This window comes from Ostrea edulis, chromosome 8 (assembly GCF_947568905.1).
Source record: "Ostrea edulis chromosome 8, xbOstEdul1.1, whole genome shotgun sequence".
Classification (NCBI taxonomy): Eukaryota; Metazoa; Mollusca; class Bivalvia; order Ostreida; family Ostreidae; genus Ostrea; species Ostrea edulis.
Genome location: NC_079171.1, coordinates 41,624,655 through 41,643,876, shown reverse-complemented (window position 1 = coordinate 41,643,876; position 19,222 = coordinate 41,624,655). Strand labels below are relative to the sequence as shown.

The following is a 19,222-nucleotide window of genomic DNA, read 5'->3' as shown; positions in this document are numbered from 1 at the left end:
CTCTACAGCCCAGTAACTAAGTACTTTGTTACTAGCTTGAAAATACGGATGTATATTTAATTGCTATTATAAAATTTAGAAATTCATTTCAAAATTAAGGATTATCTCCCTCACGCATAGCTCTTATCCTTAAACGAATTTGACTCCACTTTTTTGGCACACTGTTATTGCCTATCATACCTCTAAAACGTCATTGTTATTTCGGATTTCAAACATTTCGGTTGAACATCACTGAAGAGATATAATTTGTCAAAATGCGCATCTGGTGCATCAAAATTGGTACCGTATAAGTTTTACATAGGACCACATGATGAATCATTTGTATTATAATTTATTTCTTTTTTGAAAGAAAACAGTTTCTTCAATAAAAAAACTTTAAAATATATCTTTGAATTACACGTTAGCATGTTTAGTGCAGATAAGTTCCCAGATGTTGACAATTTTGTCGTAGACTCGTGCAAACGGAAAGTAGTTTTTAGTCAACACTGTAAAAAACCCATCAATTACAGAACATCTTATTTGACACTAATGACAAGTGTACTATGCCATTCACTCTTCCTGAGACAATTTTAACTTGTCCAGGACGAGTACCTTTTTCGCACCTTGCATGGTTGCCTGGTGACAGTAAGATTATTCTTTCAACTTTTGGGTATGTGTATGTAGATGAGTTCATTCACTGTTTATTGTATTACCATTTTAGAATCGAAAACTTGTAGGGCTGAGCAATTAAAATCTTTGAACTTATCTACAGTGTTTTTACAAGAGTCGCAGACTCACATATGATATACATGTATTAAGTATTCGCAATTACCATTCATCGTATCTTTTACACCATATTAGACTGCTTCATAATTTGTGAATATGTAGGTGTTTCAAAAAGATGGTATTTGACTCTAGATTAGGTGTAAATAAAATACACGTGTCTTTCCTATTTCACTCTTAAAACATTAGGTAGGATAGGTAGGTAAACCATTTTATTATATTAAAACAATTTATTTGACATCTTAGTTTTTGATATGCTTTAAATATAGATCTATATACATTGCAAATACCTTTCACTCATTTTGAAGATCAATAGTTGTAAAATGTAAATCAGAGAAACTCCAATACAGACAGATAGAAATTCCAAATATAAGATTTGTATTTTCTTTTACATACGTGTATATAATCACAAAAATATTCAGAATCGACAGCAAGAAGGTAGATTGGGCAGGGAAACCGGAAACACGTATCTTATTGTGGGCTTACTGTGATGGCACTAGTGTAACAAGTTTTTGGGTATGATAAATTATCAATTCAATTTCCATATTTCAGGTCATACAGGAATTTCCAAGAGGAAAACAGAGGAGACACTGTTTTGCTCAACCAACACCAAGAATTGACTGCTCAAGAGTCAGAAGATACTTACAGACAGTAAGAGTTCTGCATGTCGTTCTACAGGAAGCAAGGATAATAGTACTCAACAATACCATCCTTGTGAAAAGGCGAAAACAACGAACAGCGATAAATCTAAAAACTGCCATAAGATGTATAATTCAAATGCGAGATCAAGTATGGACGCAGCAGCAGCTATTTATGTTTCAAAATGCGACAGTATTAGAGAGTCTCCTGATCTGTTGATACGCGGTACAAACAGTCATTTCAGGAATTGATGACAATGGAGACTCCACCAAGAACTAGCAGAAAAAAGAACTGAATGGACATTGAAATGCAGAAAAAAGCAACAAGGATCTCCATTAAAGGCCCAATTTTAAGTTAACACCCCTAAATGGTAAGCCGCCTGTCATTCAAACATTTAACAACATATTTCAGGGGGAGTGACATCTGCAGAGACTGTGGTCTGGAGGGACCCCAGAGAGGTGTTTTGATAGCAATCACAGTCAATTAGTACAGGCATTCTTTAAATCTTGAGGAAGCCCAGTATACAATGTACCTGAGTTTTGATAACATGGACCTGTCCACAACTGCTATTTTCTCGCAGAGAGAGAGAGAAAGAGAGAGAGAGAGAGAGAGAGAGAGAGAGAGAGAGAGAGAGAGAGAGAGAGAGAGAGAGAGAGAGGTGGTGAGTGTAGACTGTGTGTCGGGTGTAGACTGTGTGTCAGCTACCGTTAGAGATACAACCATTATACAAACACTATCACCACTGAAAATCTGCAGACGTCCCTGAGACATTTCCTGTGTATATCAAAAGTATACATAACACTCTGATCTTTTGGTCAGGTAAATTCCAGGTAAATAACAATGACCATACATAAGCTCCGCCCACATCCAGTGATCCGTGTAGAAACCGTACGGCATTATTTTTTATTAATTATATTTATTAAATTATAATTAAACACATTACTGGACACACTAGCTATTTCCTCAACATAATCATTTGAATCTAAAGCAGAAACAAATTTCAGACAACAATTGCTTTTTTTGCTTTAGGGGGTTTAATGGCACTCTCAGATGTTTTAACAAATATGAGGCAATATAACCACTTAATAATCTATCCATATGCATATGGTTTTTATGTCTTTCATTGAGTATGTTCCGCGTATGATCAAATTTTAAATCGATGCATTCTCCTGACAAATAAGTCAAGGGAATTGTAATCGTTGTAATCACTTTTGCATAATCAACAATAACAATTACCGCTGATGCACAGGGTCCAGGGAATTTATGTGTGTCTACTGTCTACTGTCATTAAAATATTCTTATTTTCGTGAGGACTTTGGTAGGGAAATTATATTTCCCATACAGCAACATACGTAAAACTAAATGTGATACCAGTGGTCAGTCTTCCTCAAGCATAGATGGACAAAACCGACTTTAGAACAATGAAAGGGCAACCTATGTATGCTGTTACTGCAAACGAAAGCGAATCAAAGAGAAGAAGATACTTTGATTCTTGCACTTAGAGTCTAATGCCTAAATTATACATTTAAATTCAGTGGTATGGATATGAAAAAATTTAGCCAACATACTGAATGTCAATTAACAATTAACACTTCATAGACATTAACGGCAAACTAACAACTCAACTGTATGACAAACGGGATGATTTCAGCTTCTCCATCGTCAACTTCCCACATTTATGTAGCAATATTCCATTATCACCTGCATATGGTGTTTATATATCTCAACTGATTCGATATGCAAGAGCTTGTTCTGGGTATAGTCAGTTTTTAAATCGAGGTAAGCTACTGACAAACAAGTTGATGGTACAGGGATTTCAACAGTCTCGATTGAAGTCAGCATTTCGCAAATTCTATGGTCGTTATAACGATCTAGTTCGTCAATACAACCTCGATTTGGGTCAAATGCTGTCTGACGTGTTTCATACCGATTATTAAGCCGTTCTTGGCACACTGATTTTCACTGCGGATGACTCCGTTTACCTGATCAGGATATGGGGCTCACGGCGGGTGTGACCGGTCAACAGGGGATGCTTACTCCTCCTAGGCACCTGATCCCACCTCTGGTGTGTCCAGGGGTCCGTGTTTGCCCAACTATCTATTTTGTATTGCTTGTAGAAGTTATGAGATTGATCACTGTTCGTTATCTTCACCCTGCATTATTCAACACTGATCGAATTCAGTTGAAAACATCTTTATATCATTGAGTTATATATTTATCGACGAACTTCAATTTTAAGAAAGTATGAAAAGTACGTACAATATACCCTGGGTTTAGTAAACCAGAAGTAATAAAAGAATTGGATTGGTTACATGAGGTATCTTTTGGTTCTAGCTGACAAAGCTTGTAACAACATTATCTCTCTTTGTAAGGGTCATTATTACAACTGTATTTTAAACTAACGTGTCATTAATTCCATTTTTGGTAATCGTACTTATACTCCAACTGTCCTTTGAAAACAGGAAATTCTTCAAAAAACATGCTTCAGGTTTAGACACATTTAATATCCCAGTCAATGGGTTGAATGAATATGAATTACCGTACCTATACTGGATTCCTAAACTGCATAAAAATCCTTAAAACGAAGATACATTGCTGGATCCAGTAAGTGCTCTACCAAGCCCCCATATTTGCTCCTCCCGAACAAATTAACAGATGTGAAGGTGAAACTTCAAATGTACTGTGTGACTGCATTTGCCATAAATGGTGTTAATCAAATATGGATTCTGAAAAATTCTGAAGAACTTTTAGTAAACTTGAAATAGCAAAACTTTTCTCAAATCAACAACGTCAATATGCATGACTTTTCAACACTTTGCACGTCCATTCACCACGGTAAATTAACGACTAGACCTTTTGACATCATAGACAGTTGCTTCTTCAACAAAATAGAAAAGGCAGATATTCATATCTAGTGATCAGTCCTCCAAAAAATACTTTGTTGAACACCACTCTGATTCCACGCACAAGTACTCCGAAGTTAAAATAAATCCTCATTGACATTATCCTCGCGGTCTTTGGTGATTAGGTCTTCCAGCAGTCTGTTGGAATTCCCATGGGCACAAATTGTGCTTCTTTGTCAGCTGACCTGTTTTTATATTTTTATGAAGAAGATTCTTTAAAAAAAAAAAAAAGAATCTACATGAGAATAAAAAATCTCTTGCTGTGGACTTCAATTCGACATTTTGATATATCGACGATGTTTTATTCATCAACAATAATAACTTTCATTCATATGTCGGTTTGATAAATGACAGTGAACTAGAAATAAAAGACATCACAGAGTCGTCCAATTCTGTTTCATACTGGAATATATTATTGAAAGTAGATATCAATGGCAAGCTAACAACTCAACTTTCTGACAAGCCTCTCCATCACCAACTTCCCATATTAATGTAGCAAAATTCCATGATCACCTGAATATAGTGTTTAATCTCAGTTTTTAAATCGAGGAAAGCTTATGACAAACACGTTGATAGTACAAGAGTTTCAACAGTCTCGATTGAAGTCAACATTTCGCAAATTATATGGTCGTTATGATGATCTAGTTTGCCATACAACCTATCATTGAGTCAAATGGTGTCTGACGTGTTTCATACCGATTTCTAGCCTGTTCTCGGCACACTGATTCTGACTACGGATAATTCCGTTTACTTGATCAGGATATAGGGCTCACGGCGGGGGTGACCGGTCAAAATGAATTGTTTATTCCTCCTAGGCATCTGATTCTACATTTGGTGTGCCCAGGGGTCCGTGTTTGTCCAAATGTCTCTTTTGTATTGCTTGTGGTAGTTGTGATCACTGTTCGTTATCTTCAACTTTCAGAAAATTGTTTCAGGCATTGATAATTTTTATGATATATTTATAAAAGCAAAAATGAAAACATGTTCTCAATCCCGAGTGCGAATAACTAAGTAGCTTACTCCATGCAGCATTCCCCGTCCTGTAATAAATGGTAATGTGACGTATACTGAGGATATCCTCTAGGTCCACTCTCCATGTGGCTATCTGTTTATCATTATTTGATATGGCACACTCTCCTCCCCAGGCAGTGAGGTTAGATTTGAATCCATCTACAGCATTACTTGCATTGAATATGTCGTTACCTGGTCCATATTGATGAAGTTGCCATGCCGGTTTGTTGAGGGCAATGTTTTCTGTAGAAAATGTAAACAACTTTCGATTATCTAACGTACGAAACCATACATTTATTTACAGTAATGTAATTTCCATATGGACACGCCACAGTAAAACTCGATTCCAGAGTACAGTAACACTGAAATGATTTTCATTTTCTGTTGTTGAACTCATAAAGCATGGTTATTACTTTTTTATGGAAATCAAAATTGTTTGTCCCCAGTACTTAGAACGCATCTTGTTGTTTACTTAATTTTGACATCTTATAACATTCTTCGAGGGTTTCAAAAGTCAGCATTTCGCAAATTCTATGGTCATTAAAACGATCTGGTTTGCCAATACAACCCATCATTGGGTCAAATGCTTTTATTGCGCGTTAGCGCATCTTGGAGAATATGCTATAATTGCTATTCGGTTGAGCATCATTGAAGATACATTATTTGTCGTAATGCGCATCTGGTGCATCAAAATTGGTACCATATAAGTTTTACATGTTCACTGAATAATCGTTGTTTATTACTTATATTTGCATTGTATCCATTGGAGCCCCCCTGCCTTTGAACTTGGCATAGAAATAAGGCATCAAAAATAAACGTTTTGAAACTTAGTAATTTCTTATTATTTAACACATATATCTTGTCAATTTTTATTGTTAAGTTGATGGTACAGGGATTTCAACAGTCTCGATTGAAGTCAGCATTTCGCAAATTCTATGGTCGTTATAACGATCTAGTTCGTCAATACAACCTCGATTTGGGTCAAATGCTGTCTGACGTGTTTCATACCCATTGTTAAGCCGTTCTTGGCACACTGATTTTGACTGCGGATAACTCCGTTTACCTGATCAGGATATGGGGCTCACGGCGGATGTGACCGGTCAACAGGGGATGCTTACTCCTCCTAGGCACCTGATCTCACCTCTGGTGTGTCCAGGGGTCCGTGTTTGCCCAACTATCTAATTTGTATTGCTTGTAGGAGTTATGAGATTGATCACTGTTCGTTATCTTCACCTTGCATGTGTATAATAGCAGTAATTTATTTTGAACTTTTAGTTTAATTAAAGTTTAAATGTCAAATATCGAACTATATCACCAAACGCTGTTATCTTTAACCTTCCGGTATATGAAGAGTTGTCTCTCCTTGTACATTGAGGCTTGTACATGCAAGGTGAAGATAACGAACAGCGATCAATCTCATAACTCCTACAAGCAACACAAAATAGATAGTTGGGCAAACACGGACCCCTGGACACACCAGAGGTGGGATCAGGTGCCGAGGAGGAGTAAGCATCCCCTTTTGACCGGTCACACCCGCCGTGAGCCCCATATCCTGATCAGGTAAACGGAGTTATCCACAGTCAAAATCAGTGTGCCAAGAACGGCTTAACAATCCCTATGAAACACGTCAGACAGCATTTGACCCAATGTGAGGTTGTATTGACGAGCTAGATCGTTATAGCGACCATAGAATTTGCGAAATGCTGACTTCAATCGAGACTGTTGAAATCCCTGTACCATCAACTTGTTTGTCAGTAGCTTACTTCGATTTAAAAACTGACTATACCCAGAACAAGCTCTTGCATATCGAATCAGTTGAGATATATAAACACCCTATGCAGGTGATAATGGAATATTGCTACATAAATGTGGGAAGTTGACGATGGAGAAGCTGAAATCATCCCGTTTGTCGTACAGTTGAGTTGTCAGTTTGCCGTTAATGTCTACTTTCAATAAAATATCTAAGTATGAAGCAGAAGTGGACGACTCTGTGGTGTCCTTTATTTCGAGCTCACAGGGATATATCAAATCGACATATGAATGAAACTATCATTGTTAATAGACAAAACGTCATCGATATATCTAAAAGTCGAATTGAAGGTCACAGCGAGAGATTATTTCTTCTCACGTAGAAGTTTTTGAATAAATTCTGCTTCATATGAATATAAAAAATAGGTCAGCTAACAAAGGAGCACAATTCGTGCCCATGGGAATTCCAACAGACTGTTGGAAGACCTGATCACCAAAGACCACGAAGATATTGTCAATGAGGAACTCTAGCATATTTTTTATTTCAACTTCAGAGTACTTGTGCGTGGAATCAGAGTGGTGTTTAACAAAGTAAGTTTTTGAATGACTGATCACTAGATATGAATATTTCCGTTTCATATAAATATAGAATACTTTGATAGATATAGAATTCATACAACTGTGATTTATCTGGATTTTTTATTCCACAATTATGTGTAACAGAAATCAACATTTCAATTATTTAAATTTTTGAATATTTTTAATGATCACTACATTTTAATCGTTTTAGCAATAGTTGCTAAATATACTCTTAACAATGTATATATGTATTTGAAGTGTTCTCTCAGAGCAAGTTCTGGGTAACAATTACGGTTACAGTCAAAGCAAATGCGATTATAGAAAAATAAATGCAAAAGGTGAAGACAAGATGATAGTGGGAGAGGACAGTGAATATTGTAGAATCATTTAAATTTATGAGGGCCAATTTTCGTGGATTTGCTGAATTTTTACGGGTTCATGGGGACGTAATTTCGTAAATGTCTGTATTTTTTTTAAATTCTTGTAAACTAGTTTATTCGTTTAGGATGTGAATTTGTGGGTGAGGGGTACCCACGAATTCCACGAAAATTGAGCCACCACGAATTCTAATGATTCCACAGTATAGTATTATCTTATGCATGAAATAATATTATCAATAATTTTGCTGAGGTAAAATTGTTAAATAATGTGTTCGGTTTTTGGTAAAGAATGAAAACACTTCAACTAGGCCACAGAATATGCCATACTTGCACATCAGTAAAGATAAAAAAATTAAACGTTCAAAGGCGAATATCAAGAGGGAGATAAATTAGTAAGGGTTAATTGCTGAGAAGTATAGACCCTCGCTTATTACAATAGTCAACACTAAAAGTTAAAGGCCTACTGGATGTATTCCAAATGGAATCAATAATGAATAATCCTTTCAGTATATTTTCTTCCAACAAATTTCTTATCCAATATTGTGTTTAAGGGAAGAATAATTCAGTCTTCTTTAATATGAATGCATCCAGTTTTAGGAATAATTCATTATATGACGTAGTAATTAAGATTGCTGAAGCATAATAATGAATGTAAAGAAAAATATATACTGAATTAGGATTATATAGTTATGTTTTTGCGGGAAGGTATGCGTGGTTATTCAGTTAGATTGCAAGTGTGGAAACTCAAAGTTTAATTAGTCTTTGATATGTCCGTGGTGGAATTAGGAAGGTGGTCGTGTTTAAGGTTCGTACATGTAATGACATCGTATCGGTGTCCTGAAAGGACAGCCATAGCAGAACCGTTGTTACATATTATAGGTTCTTGCTACGAGTCTGTATCTTGTACTCTGTGTTGCACATATTACTTTCCTCCGCCGCTTTCACTACGGTCAGAAGGGGTGTGGGAATATCTCATGCTGTGTCTCGTAAGATTATTTTACCTTGTAGAATAATACTGTATTCCTTTATGCATACATGCTATTTGTACTAGTAGCGTGGTAGAATATCCTATGCCGTAGCTCTATTCACACGTACCGTATAAGTTTTACACATAATTAAAGGGAAACAGAGTACCACAGGATTCCACGAGAATGATGTGATCGTAGAAGATTTTTGCTGTAACGAAAATTCGCAATGCTGTACAGCGTTTTGCAGAACTTAGCCCAGTCTTCAGTTCCTATATCGACTAAACTGAGCACTAGTTATTACCTCTTTTCGTACCACAAATCAAGAGCAGAATGAAAGGTGAAGATAACGAACAGTGATCAACCTCACAACTCCTAAAAGCAATACAAAATAGATAGTTGGGCAAACACTAACCCCTGGACACACCAAAGGTGGGATCAGGTGCCTAGGAGGAGTAAGCATCCCCCTGTCGACCGGTCACACCCGCCGTGAGCCCTATATCCTGATCAAGTAAACGGAGTTATCCGCAGTCAACATCAGTGTGCCAAGAATGGCTTAACAATACTTCAAAAGAACTGCTGCTATTTGCGGAATGATTTACCATAATGTCTTAAAACTTTTGCAATGTTCAATGGCTTTCAGTTTACTTGCTTGAAAGACTATTTGAACACATATCATGAGCGAGTTTATCTTCTTCATTTTTCATTTCGAATTATTTTCAGTTCGACGCTTTTATAACTTTTAAGTTAGCTCTAGAAGGATTCACTAAATATTTTGCGTATCACTAGTACTTAATCTCTTAGAGCATACAAAATAGATTTCTTTATTTTAGGCGAGAAATATGTGTCCTTGGGCATAGACGGTATTTGTATGAGGCGGGCTGTCATATTCTCGTTATATAGTTCTATATGTTTGCCATACATATTATTTTTCGTTCGAAGATATCACAAGGTGCAGACGCATTGAAAAATTCGCAAAACTATCGTGTAATTTTGCATTATGATTTTGATATCGTACCTTTGTTTAATTATGCATGGCTTTCAATACGTTCTAAAGTAAACTGCGTCATTTTAAAGTCATAAATAATCGTGGATTAAAGTGGATTGTGTACTTCAAAAATATTTTTTCTTGCAGAAAACGCACACGTCATTTATTCTGATAGGATAATTACGTATATTATATTGTTATTCTGTTCTTATAGATTACATTAAAATCGACATCAAAATGCCGCCCTAGAGAAAAAAAGAAGTCGAAATAGCGGAGCAATACGCCGGTTTCAAGATATGTCCGAGTGATTTCCCTTTGGAGAACTCTCGTGCATAGTAATTCGCAAAACAACTTGTTTACACACGTGCGTTGGACAAATAAATGAATGTTCTCAGTAAGTTTATTATATTCAGTTTCATCACCCGACTTCGACTGATACACAACTTGGCATTAATTCCACTTTTGGTAATCATACTTATACTCTAACTGCCCTTTCAAAAGACGAACTTCTTCAAAACCATGCTTCCGTTTTAAACACATTTAATATTCCAGTCAATGGGTCGAATGAATATGAGTTACCGTACCTATACTGGATTCCTAAACTACAGAAAAACCCTTACAAACAAAGATATGCTGGATCAAGTAAGTGCTCTACCAAGCCCCTATCTTTGCTCCTCACGAAAATGCTAACAGCTGTGAAGGAGAAACTTCACACTTACTGTGCGACTACATATGCCAGAAGTGGTGTTAATCAAATGTTGATTCTAAAAATTCTAAAGAACTTTTAGTAAACTTGAAATCACAGAATTTTTACCTAATCAATAGCATGAAAACCTATGACTTTTCAACACTATACACGACCATTCCTCACGATAAATTAAAGACTAGACTTATTAACATCATAGACAGTTGCTTCTTCAACAAAAACGGAAAAGGGAAATATTCATATCTAGTGATCAGTCATTCACAAACTTACTTTATTAAACACCACTCTGATTCCACGCACAAGTACTCTGAAGTTGAAATGAAAAATATGCTAGAGTTCCTCATTGACAATATCTTCGTGGTCTTTGGTGATCAGGTCTTTCAACAGTCTGTTGGAATTCCCATGGGCACGAATTGTGCTCCTTTGTTAGCTGACCTGTTTTTATATTCATATGAAGCAGAATTTATTCAAAAACGTCCACGTGAGAAGAAAAATTCTCTCACTGTGACCTTCAATTCGACTTTTAGATATATCGATGACGTTTTGTCTATTAACAATGATAGATTTCATTCATATGTCGATTTGATATATCCCTGTGAGCTCGAAATAAAAGACATCACAGAGTCGTCCACTTCTGTTTCATACGTAGATATTTTATTGCAAGTAGACATTAACTACAAACTGACAACTCAACTGTATGACAAACGGGATGATTTCAGCTTCTCCATCGTCAACCTCCCACATTTATGCAGCAATATTCCATTATCACCTGCATAGGGTGTTTATATATCTCAACTGATTCGATATGCAAGAGCTTGTTCTGGGTATAGTCAGTTTTTAAATCGAGGTAAGCTACTGACAAACAAGTTGATGGTACAGGGATTTCAACAGTCTCGATTGAAGTCAGCATTTCGCAAATTCTATGGTCGTTATAACGATCTAGTTCGTCAATACAACCTCGATTTGGGTCAAATGCTGTCCGACGTGTTTCATAGCGATTGTTAATCCGTTCTTGGCACACTGCGGATAACTCCGTTTACCTGATCAGGATATGGGGCTCACGGCGGATGTGACCGGTCAACAGGGGATGGTTACTCCTCCTAGGCACCTGATCCCACCTTTGGAGTGTCCAGGGGTCAGTGTTTGCCCAACTATCTATTTTGAATTGCTTGTAGTAGTTGTGAGATTGATCGCTGTTCGTTATCTTCACCTTGCATACACAAACTAAGTAAATGATACGTATTTAAGGAGTGATGAAATACTTGAAATTCTTATTAGGAAACGTTGTTTCGCTGTTCTTATTTATCATAACTTGCAAATATGGCACTGTATTTATGGTTTCATTTTAGTAAAACATTTTTGATAGTTTTTTTTATATCTCCTACATTAAACATTTAAAAATAAACCGGGTGTAATATATTTGATCACCTTTCTCTCTGACTGTAGGTCCACTCTGTTTACGTTTTCATAGTTCCCCTAAATGCACCTCCTACACAGGAGAGTTCTAATCTTGAAACTGGCAATGCACCTCCTACACAGGAAAGTTCTAATCTTGAAACTTGCGTATTGCTGCACACTCATTGAAACAGGGGGAGGGGGATGTGAGAGTCGGATGACATGCACAGTGAAATCCCACTAATTCACCAAGGCCGACGAGGGGAAGTAACTACTGCTCGAGGGATGGGTTTGAAAAGCAGGGAAAGAGCATAATCCAATCAGCCCAGTCAGCAAATTTGGAATACAGTTCAAACTATTGACAATACGTCCACTTACACCAATATGTCAGGTGTGTCTTCGCTCTTTAAAGCCCCCATTTCAGTGGACTCTGCCTACTCACCTCTGTTAAATGGTGTCTTCAATAGCATCCGAACTGAAATAATCCATTCTGCTTATATACCTTGTTCTTCGACAATGCAACCCTTGATGATACCATTTATTTTAATGATTAGGGAAGCTCATTACGAGGGAAAACTTTCAAGCCAAGGTCGAAATGAAGTCAATAGAGAATTGGACTGATGCGTTTATCATTTACAGTAGCCTTTACTCTGCATCTCACCCAACCTTTGCTAGGTTTCATGCATCAAGGGAGTAGTAGTCCTATTGGCCAGAAGACTTATGATAAGTAGTTTAGATTATAGTGAAACTATTTCATGGGGCGATGTCTGATCCATACGATTTCTATTTGTTCGCATGGAGTAAATTATCCCATGACACGTACCCGAGAACTATTTCAATCAAATGTACGTAAGAACAATATATTCACCAAAAACAACTTAATTCTCGTCCCATAAAACTAAACATTCCCAAAGTAATAGACCCAGTAGACAACAGACAGAACTGAGAATTAGGAAGTACACCCGTTAAATTGGAGAGGTTTAGAGAACACGTGCAACATTGCCTCAGTAAAACTGATGCTACATTTTTTATCAGGGAATTTCAGCTGTTACATCAGCCCCATAATTCGTATTTCATGTAAGAATTTATCATCTGCTATAGAGCACCATAGTCAGCTTTTGTAAAAAAAAAAAAAAAAAAAAAAAAAAAAAAAAAAAAAAAAAAAGAACAAAGAAGTAAGTTTGGGTAGAATACATATATTGGTTTTATTCCTTCATTTACCAATAGCAAACATCGCTTTATATCCAGCTGGGTTGTCCCTAAATCTTAAGGTGTTGGGGAATATACTATTGCGCCCATAAGAAATGCTTATTACAATTTCCCCCAATTTTCACTTTTTTTTACAGAATTTAACAGAAAATGTGAAATATAAAATTTTGTGGTCCCACTCCATCTCTAAGACCAATGTTTGCACATTTAAAGTCATGCTATTTTTATTTACATACTGTAACGTAGCGCCATTTTTAGAGCGTTTCATAAGATACACACCAAAAATCACGTAAGCTGTTCCATAGTTTGAGATCAGAATCCTATTTTATGATTTATTGAGTATTAAGTTGATCCTTCTTAACCAGGAAGTCGTTAGTTCCAACCCCACATGTGCTATGGCTGCGTCGAACCAACGACGTTAACTTAGGTAGTTAATGCTTATTCCCCAAATGCTCGGCATTTTAAAATGAGAATCATGAGTCTTTTGGATATGACCTTAGAAACGGAGATCTCCCGACTCGGCAGGTATTGATACAATAAGGAATTGCCACTGCTACTGCCAAGCGTTAAGCATAAGTCTAAATTTGCGGTACTTCACCTACAGCTGGCGATGTCTCAATATGAGTGAAAAACATCTCGGAAAATAAATGAACAATGAATCAGTTAATTTGATAAAAAAGTAAACACTTTTTAATTAATGGACACAGATCATACAAGACATATTCAATGTGATAAAATTAAAGTTTAATCTGTGGCACTGTAGTGGTAACGTTTCTTTCATTCTTCAGTTGGAGTTGGTATGTGTGGATCTAGAGATGTTAAAAAGGCGGTAGCTGCAAGCATAAACCTAAATTTTGCAGCCCTTCACCGACAAGGGTGAAGTATCCATATGAGTGAAAAATTCTCAAGAGAGACGTTAAACAGTATAAAATCAAACATCCCCATAACTACCTAGTGCTATGTTTACTGACAAGCATGGGTCAAGACTTCCTCCTCTGATTAAAAAATAGAGAAAAATATACGCGAACTTAATCACCTCATGGCAATGTGTTTTTAAATTTCAAATTTACAATCCCTAATTTTTATTTAATTATCAGGCAGAACTAACATATGTCCTCAAAATTGAGAGCTATTCGTGTTGTATCATTTCATTTGATGTAGCAAATATTGCATGTTTGAATCCAACAACAAATAGACGCCCAATCCCTACCTCCACAACAAAGTTGCCCCCTGTGATAAATTGATGTACTTTAAGTACAAAGGATCTAGTTGATTAATTAGTTTAGTTCGTTCTGTTAGTATACCCAGTAAATAATGATAATAACAATGATAAGGATATTTCGCGACAACACAAACGGCTAGATACACATGTATGGTATAGGTCGAGTTATATTATGCGGACAATACAATACGACATTGGACTCCGCGAAATGCATATTTCTTTCCTTTATGTAAATTTTTAAAAATCATTCAACATAAACGTTGATTATTATAATTTTTTTAGATGAAATAGGACGTCATATCATCCTCTGAAGAGCAACAGCGTTTAATATCTTAATGTTTCTACCAAGCACTGTACAATTACATGTGAAGCCCTTTCTGAGAATCACCTTTTAAAAAAATCGGAGGGAAGTGGTGAAAGGGTGAAGATAACAAACATTGATGAAATTCATAACTTCTATAAATAATGCAAAATAAATTCGGTTTCATTTTTTCCCCTTTCACCACGAATATTTTGAAAAGTGAGATTCGGATGTCAGTCCCATCATGTACAAATCAAAATAATAATAAAAAAAGATAAAAAATAAAACATCGGAGGCAAATGGTGAAAGGGTGAAGATAACAAACATTGATCAATCTCATAACTTCTATAAGGAATGCAAAATAAATGCAGGCAATATGGATTGGTGTCATTTCTTTCCTTTCACTACGAATATTTTGAAAAGTGAGGTTCATTTGTTGAAAGTGATATTGTTAATCGGTTATTTATTCTACGATAGGAAATATGCACAGAATTATTTTTATGCTCCATACATGTACTTGGGGCGATCCTTCGGATAAGACCGGAAAAACCGAAGTACCATGTCACAGCAGGTGTGGTACGATGAAGATCCCTTCCTGCTCAAAAGCCGATCACATGCTTAAACTTTGCAGTCCTTCAAGTGCAATAGTGAAGTCTCTACATGAGTGAAAAATTCTACATAGGACCGTTAAACAATATAAAACCACTCAACCAATCATAGCACATGTGTTTGAGAAGTTCTGACTCTGAATATTATTTTTGCATCAAGTAAACTTTTTTCAGTGAACCGAATATATCTATCATGGGCGACAACTATATTTGCCGGCTTGCTCAAAGTTGACCAATGGCGTTTTTACGAGAAGTGACAGCATCCGATCGAGTTACGAACAAAAATAACGACATTATAAACGTGTCATAGTAAACCATCATCATAACTGAAGTATATACATTTATAATGATCATAGAGATAACTAGACGCTCGTCACTAGTAATGATTAGGTCCTCCGTTAGACCACTTCCGGTACATAGCTCTCTATTCTTTCGAGAATCATTCAAATATATCAGAGAATGTGCCTTACATGTAACAAAAAACGAGATGCATGCTATCGAACTTTTTACTACTTTCTCGTAACTTCTGATGACGGCCGGAAGTCCTATTCAGATATGTTTTCCCATATATCATACCGACTCTCCACTGTCTGTATTCCCTGAAATTTGCACGTCTCTATTTGAAAGAGTTATCAAAAAAATAAGTAGACTAAAGAAAGAAAAAGTAGTGGGCTACTACGGACCGAAAGTGCATTTTGAGAAACAAAAATGACAAAACTTTTGAAGTTGAAAATGTTATTAACATATGTAAAATCATATCAAACTCTTGAAATATAAGCGAGATTTATAGGGGACAAAAAAAAAAAAAAAACAAACCGAAAAGTATAAAAGCATTTTATCGATAAACCGGAAGTAGCCGTTTTGGCTACCGATAGGGTCAATATTCTTTTGACACTTTGAAAGAGACTTGATAATCTACTATAGGTTTCAATTTGAAAGAAAAAGTTTTAAATTAGCGATTCTTTCAATCACTTCAGGTTTTTGAGATTACCCCTGGACAAAATGATGTTTTACAAAACGGAAATTGGACATATCTTACGAACGAAAGTGAATATTGAAAAATGAAAATTGGTGTCTCAGAGTACACAATTCTCTATCATCTCTGTAAATGACAAGATAATCCATCAAGCCTGAGAAATCGTGTTGACAAAATTTAAATATTTTTCAACGACTTCCTGTTTAAACCGGAAGTGACGGACTATCATATACAGAATATGTATAACGTGGATTTTTGCTGATCTATAACCCTGCAAGTTTCAAGTGTGTATCTATACTCGTTCCTGAGAAATTAATTAAAGTAAGTCTAAATTTGTCTACACCATATCTCACGACCGGAAGTAAATTTTAAAAATATATTGCAAGCTACTTTAGACATTTTTAGGACCTATTGTTTATGTAAAATTCAAGTGATTAACTTATATCATGACCAAGATTTATGGCATTGAAAAATGAGAAAATGAAAAGAATTTTTTGATATAACCGGAAGTTGCAGCTTCAACTTCCGGTGGGGTCAACGTTTTTAGAAACTTTGAACAAAACCTTATAGACTGGTATAGGTTTCAATTTGAAAGAAAAAGTTTGAAATTTTCGAATCTTTTAATCACTTCCGATGACGACCGCAAGTGACGGCGACAAAAATATTACGTGTATGCACTATAGACTTGAGAGATATATTATCCCTGAGAGTTTCATTTGATTATCTTTAGTCCTTTTCAAATTTACCCCCGGACAAAATTACTTTCAAAAAGCAATAAATCGGACATATCTCACGAACGGAAATGAATTTTGAAAATAAAAAACTGAAAAAAAACTGTCTAGAAATATCATCGTTCTCCACAATCTGTGAAATCCACCAAACATTGCGTGTTACGAAAGGAAAAAAAAATAAACAGTACGATCACTATATGTTATTCCGTCTGAAACGGAAGACCTTAATAATAAACAGTGCAATCACCATAAGGTCTTCCGTCTGAAAGGGAAGACCTTCATAATAAACAGTACAATCACTATAATTACATGTGTATGCGTTTCGTGAGATCTATTTTCAACCTGTCTCGGAGCCAAATGTTGACTTAATTGTAAGTACTGGAATATCAATATGGCTAGGGTAGCCTTGCTGTTTTGAAAAAGGAGAAGTTAAAGATCCATTTATTATGTAAAATTTGATCCCCGCAATTTAGCTCCACCTGAACTCCAAGATACGTGGGAAATTGAGGTTTTAGAGCACTAGGAAATCCCCACCACTTTTCGGCTGATAAATAAGAAATCATATGACTCGCATATGCATTCATTGGAACGAGGTTTTTGTGTTGATTCACGACTGGAAGTTCACTTCTTTTGAACTTTAATTCATATATGCGCTCTTTGATACTTCAATTCAGTTTATTAGCACAAAACCATACGGTTTTACAGGCATGTGATAAGTACACCATATACATATAGAATAAAAATAATAACATGCACTTCTCGTAAAAATGAAATAGGTCAACTTTGAGCAAGATGGTAAATGTAAACTAAAATTACTCAAACCCCTGTTTAATGGCAGATTGTTTTGTTCAGTTCTCATTCGTAAGCATTGGAGCGATAACCTTCGCAACGGGAGCTTCGCTCGCTATTACCTGATATTTAGATATGTTCTCTAAATACATGTACCTAATCAACTGCAACATATTTCTTTAATAAAAATTGAAAGGGTTAAAATGCCAATTTATTTTGGTACATATCATTTAAATATCGGTTAATTATCCTGTATATACACAAAAATGCTTTTCTGTTAAAATGCCATATTATGTAATTCTGTATTTTAACATTTATACACAGTGATGTATGATCGTCCATAGTGAAACATAGAATGTAACGCATTTATCTTCAATAAGAAGACATAAGTAAACGCGTAACCTGTTAATACATTAATGGAACGTAATACACAAGAGCGTGCGATAATTATTATACATGCAAAAATATATTTTATGATGAAAGTAGACGACATTAAACAGTACATAGTTATGGAAGAAATGCGTCGATAATTCTTTGCACTTACGGTGAAAGAAGCTAAATACTTAGACACACATACATTTCAGTTGACGTAAATGTGTCTTTATCAGTGTTTATAAGTATTAATACATGATTTAAACTAAATATTAAATTAGTAAGAAGCTAAAAGCATTATATACATTTACAGGGTATATGAATTATAATTCAAGGTCATACCGTAAGCTGTGGACAGTGGTAAAGCCAAGAAAATCAAATACTTCTGTAACATGATGGCGATGTGTTGAGATCTAAACTAGGAAGATAATTTGTAATGAACTCCTCCGAAAGTAACCCAATCATGCAATAGTATAACATATATTTGTTGATAGATATCCAATGCATTTGCTGTATGATATAGATATTAGGTACACTATGTCGACTATTCATACAGAATAAAATTCAAATACAATCTCTATTTATCCAAGATGAATGTAAAATAAGCGCAGTGCACATAATTGTCAAGCTATTTCTTTGTATGGTGTCAATAGCCGCGGTGATAGAATGCTACCATTGGGCCGCCCCATTCCAAAACAAGTTCCCAAAACAAGATCTGACGACCCGTAAAGAGGCTCATTGTGTAATGGATAAGAGCAAATGTACAAATGTCAAAAAATATCAAATTACCAAACAGCTAGAGTTACAGAAGATGTTAAAATCGGCCCATACTTTGAATCAAATAACATTGTCAAAATTTAATCTGATGGCATTGTACTTAAAAAAATAGAATATAGCATAGTATTGCTTCATTTGTAGGACGGGTCACGTGGAAAGT

The 19,222-nt window shown here is 35.7% G+C and overlaps 1 protein-coding gene across 2 annotated transcripts in view; it reads right to left on the bottom strand.

The window, feature by feature from the left end:
- The window catches only part of LOC125661678 (receptor-type tyrosine-protein phosphatase kappa-like), a 47,785-nt gene extending 28,809 nt beyond the window's left edge, over positions 1 to 18,976 (bottom strand). The window contains exons 1-2 of one of the 2 annotated variants that reach the window (XR_008797578.1): positions 18,628 to 18,976; positions 5,325 to 5,558 (exon numbers count right to left, since the gene is read on the bottom strand). Coding sequence is in view for 1 of the 2 variants with exons in the window: in XM_056146113.1 (XP_056002088.1) it covers positions 5,325 to 5,558; positions 18,628 to 18,679 (286 nt within the window). In the remaining variant the exon portion in view is untranslated. The remainder of the gene's footprint in view (positions 1 to 5,324; positions 5,559 to 18,627) is intronic. The other variant, XM_056146113.1, reaches the window with a different exon arrangement.
- Between the last annotated feature and the right edge of the window lie 246 nt (positions 18,977 to 19,222).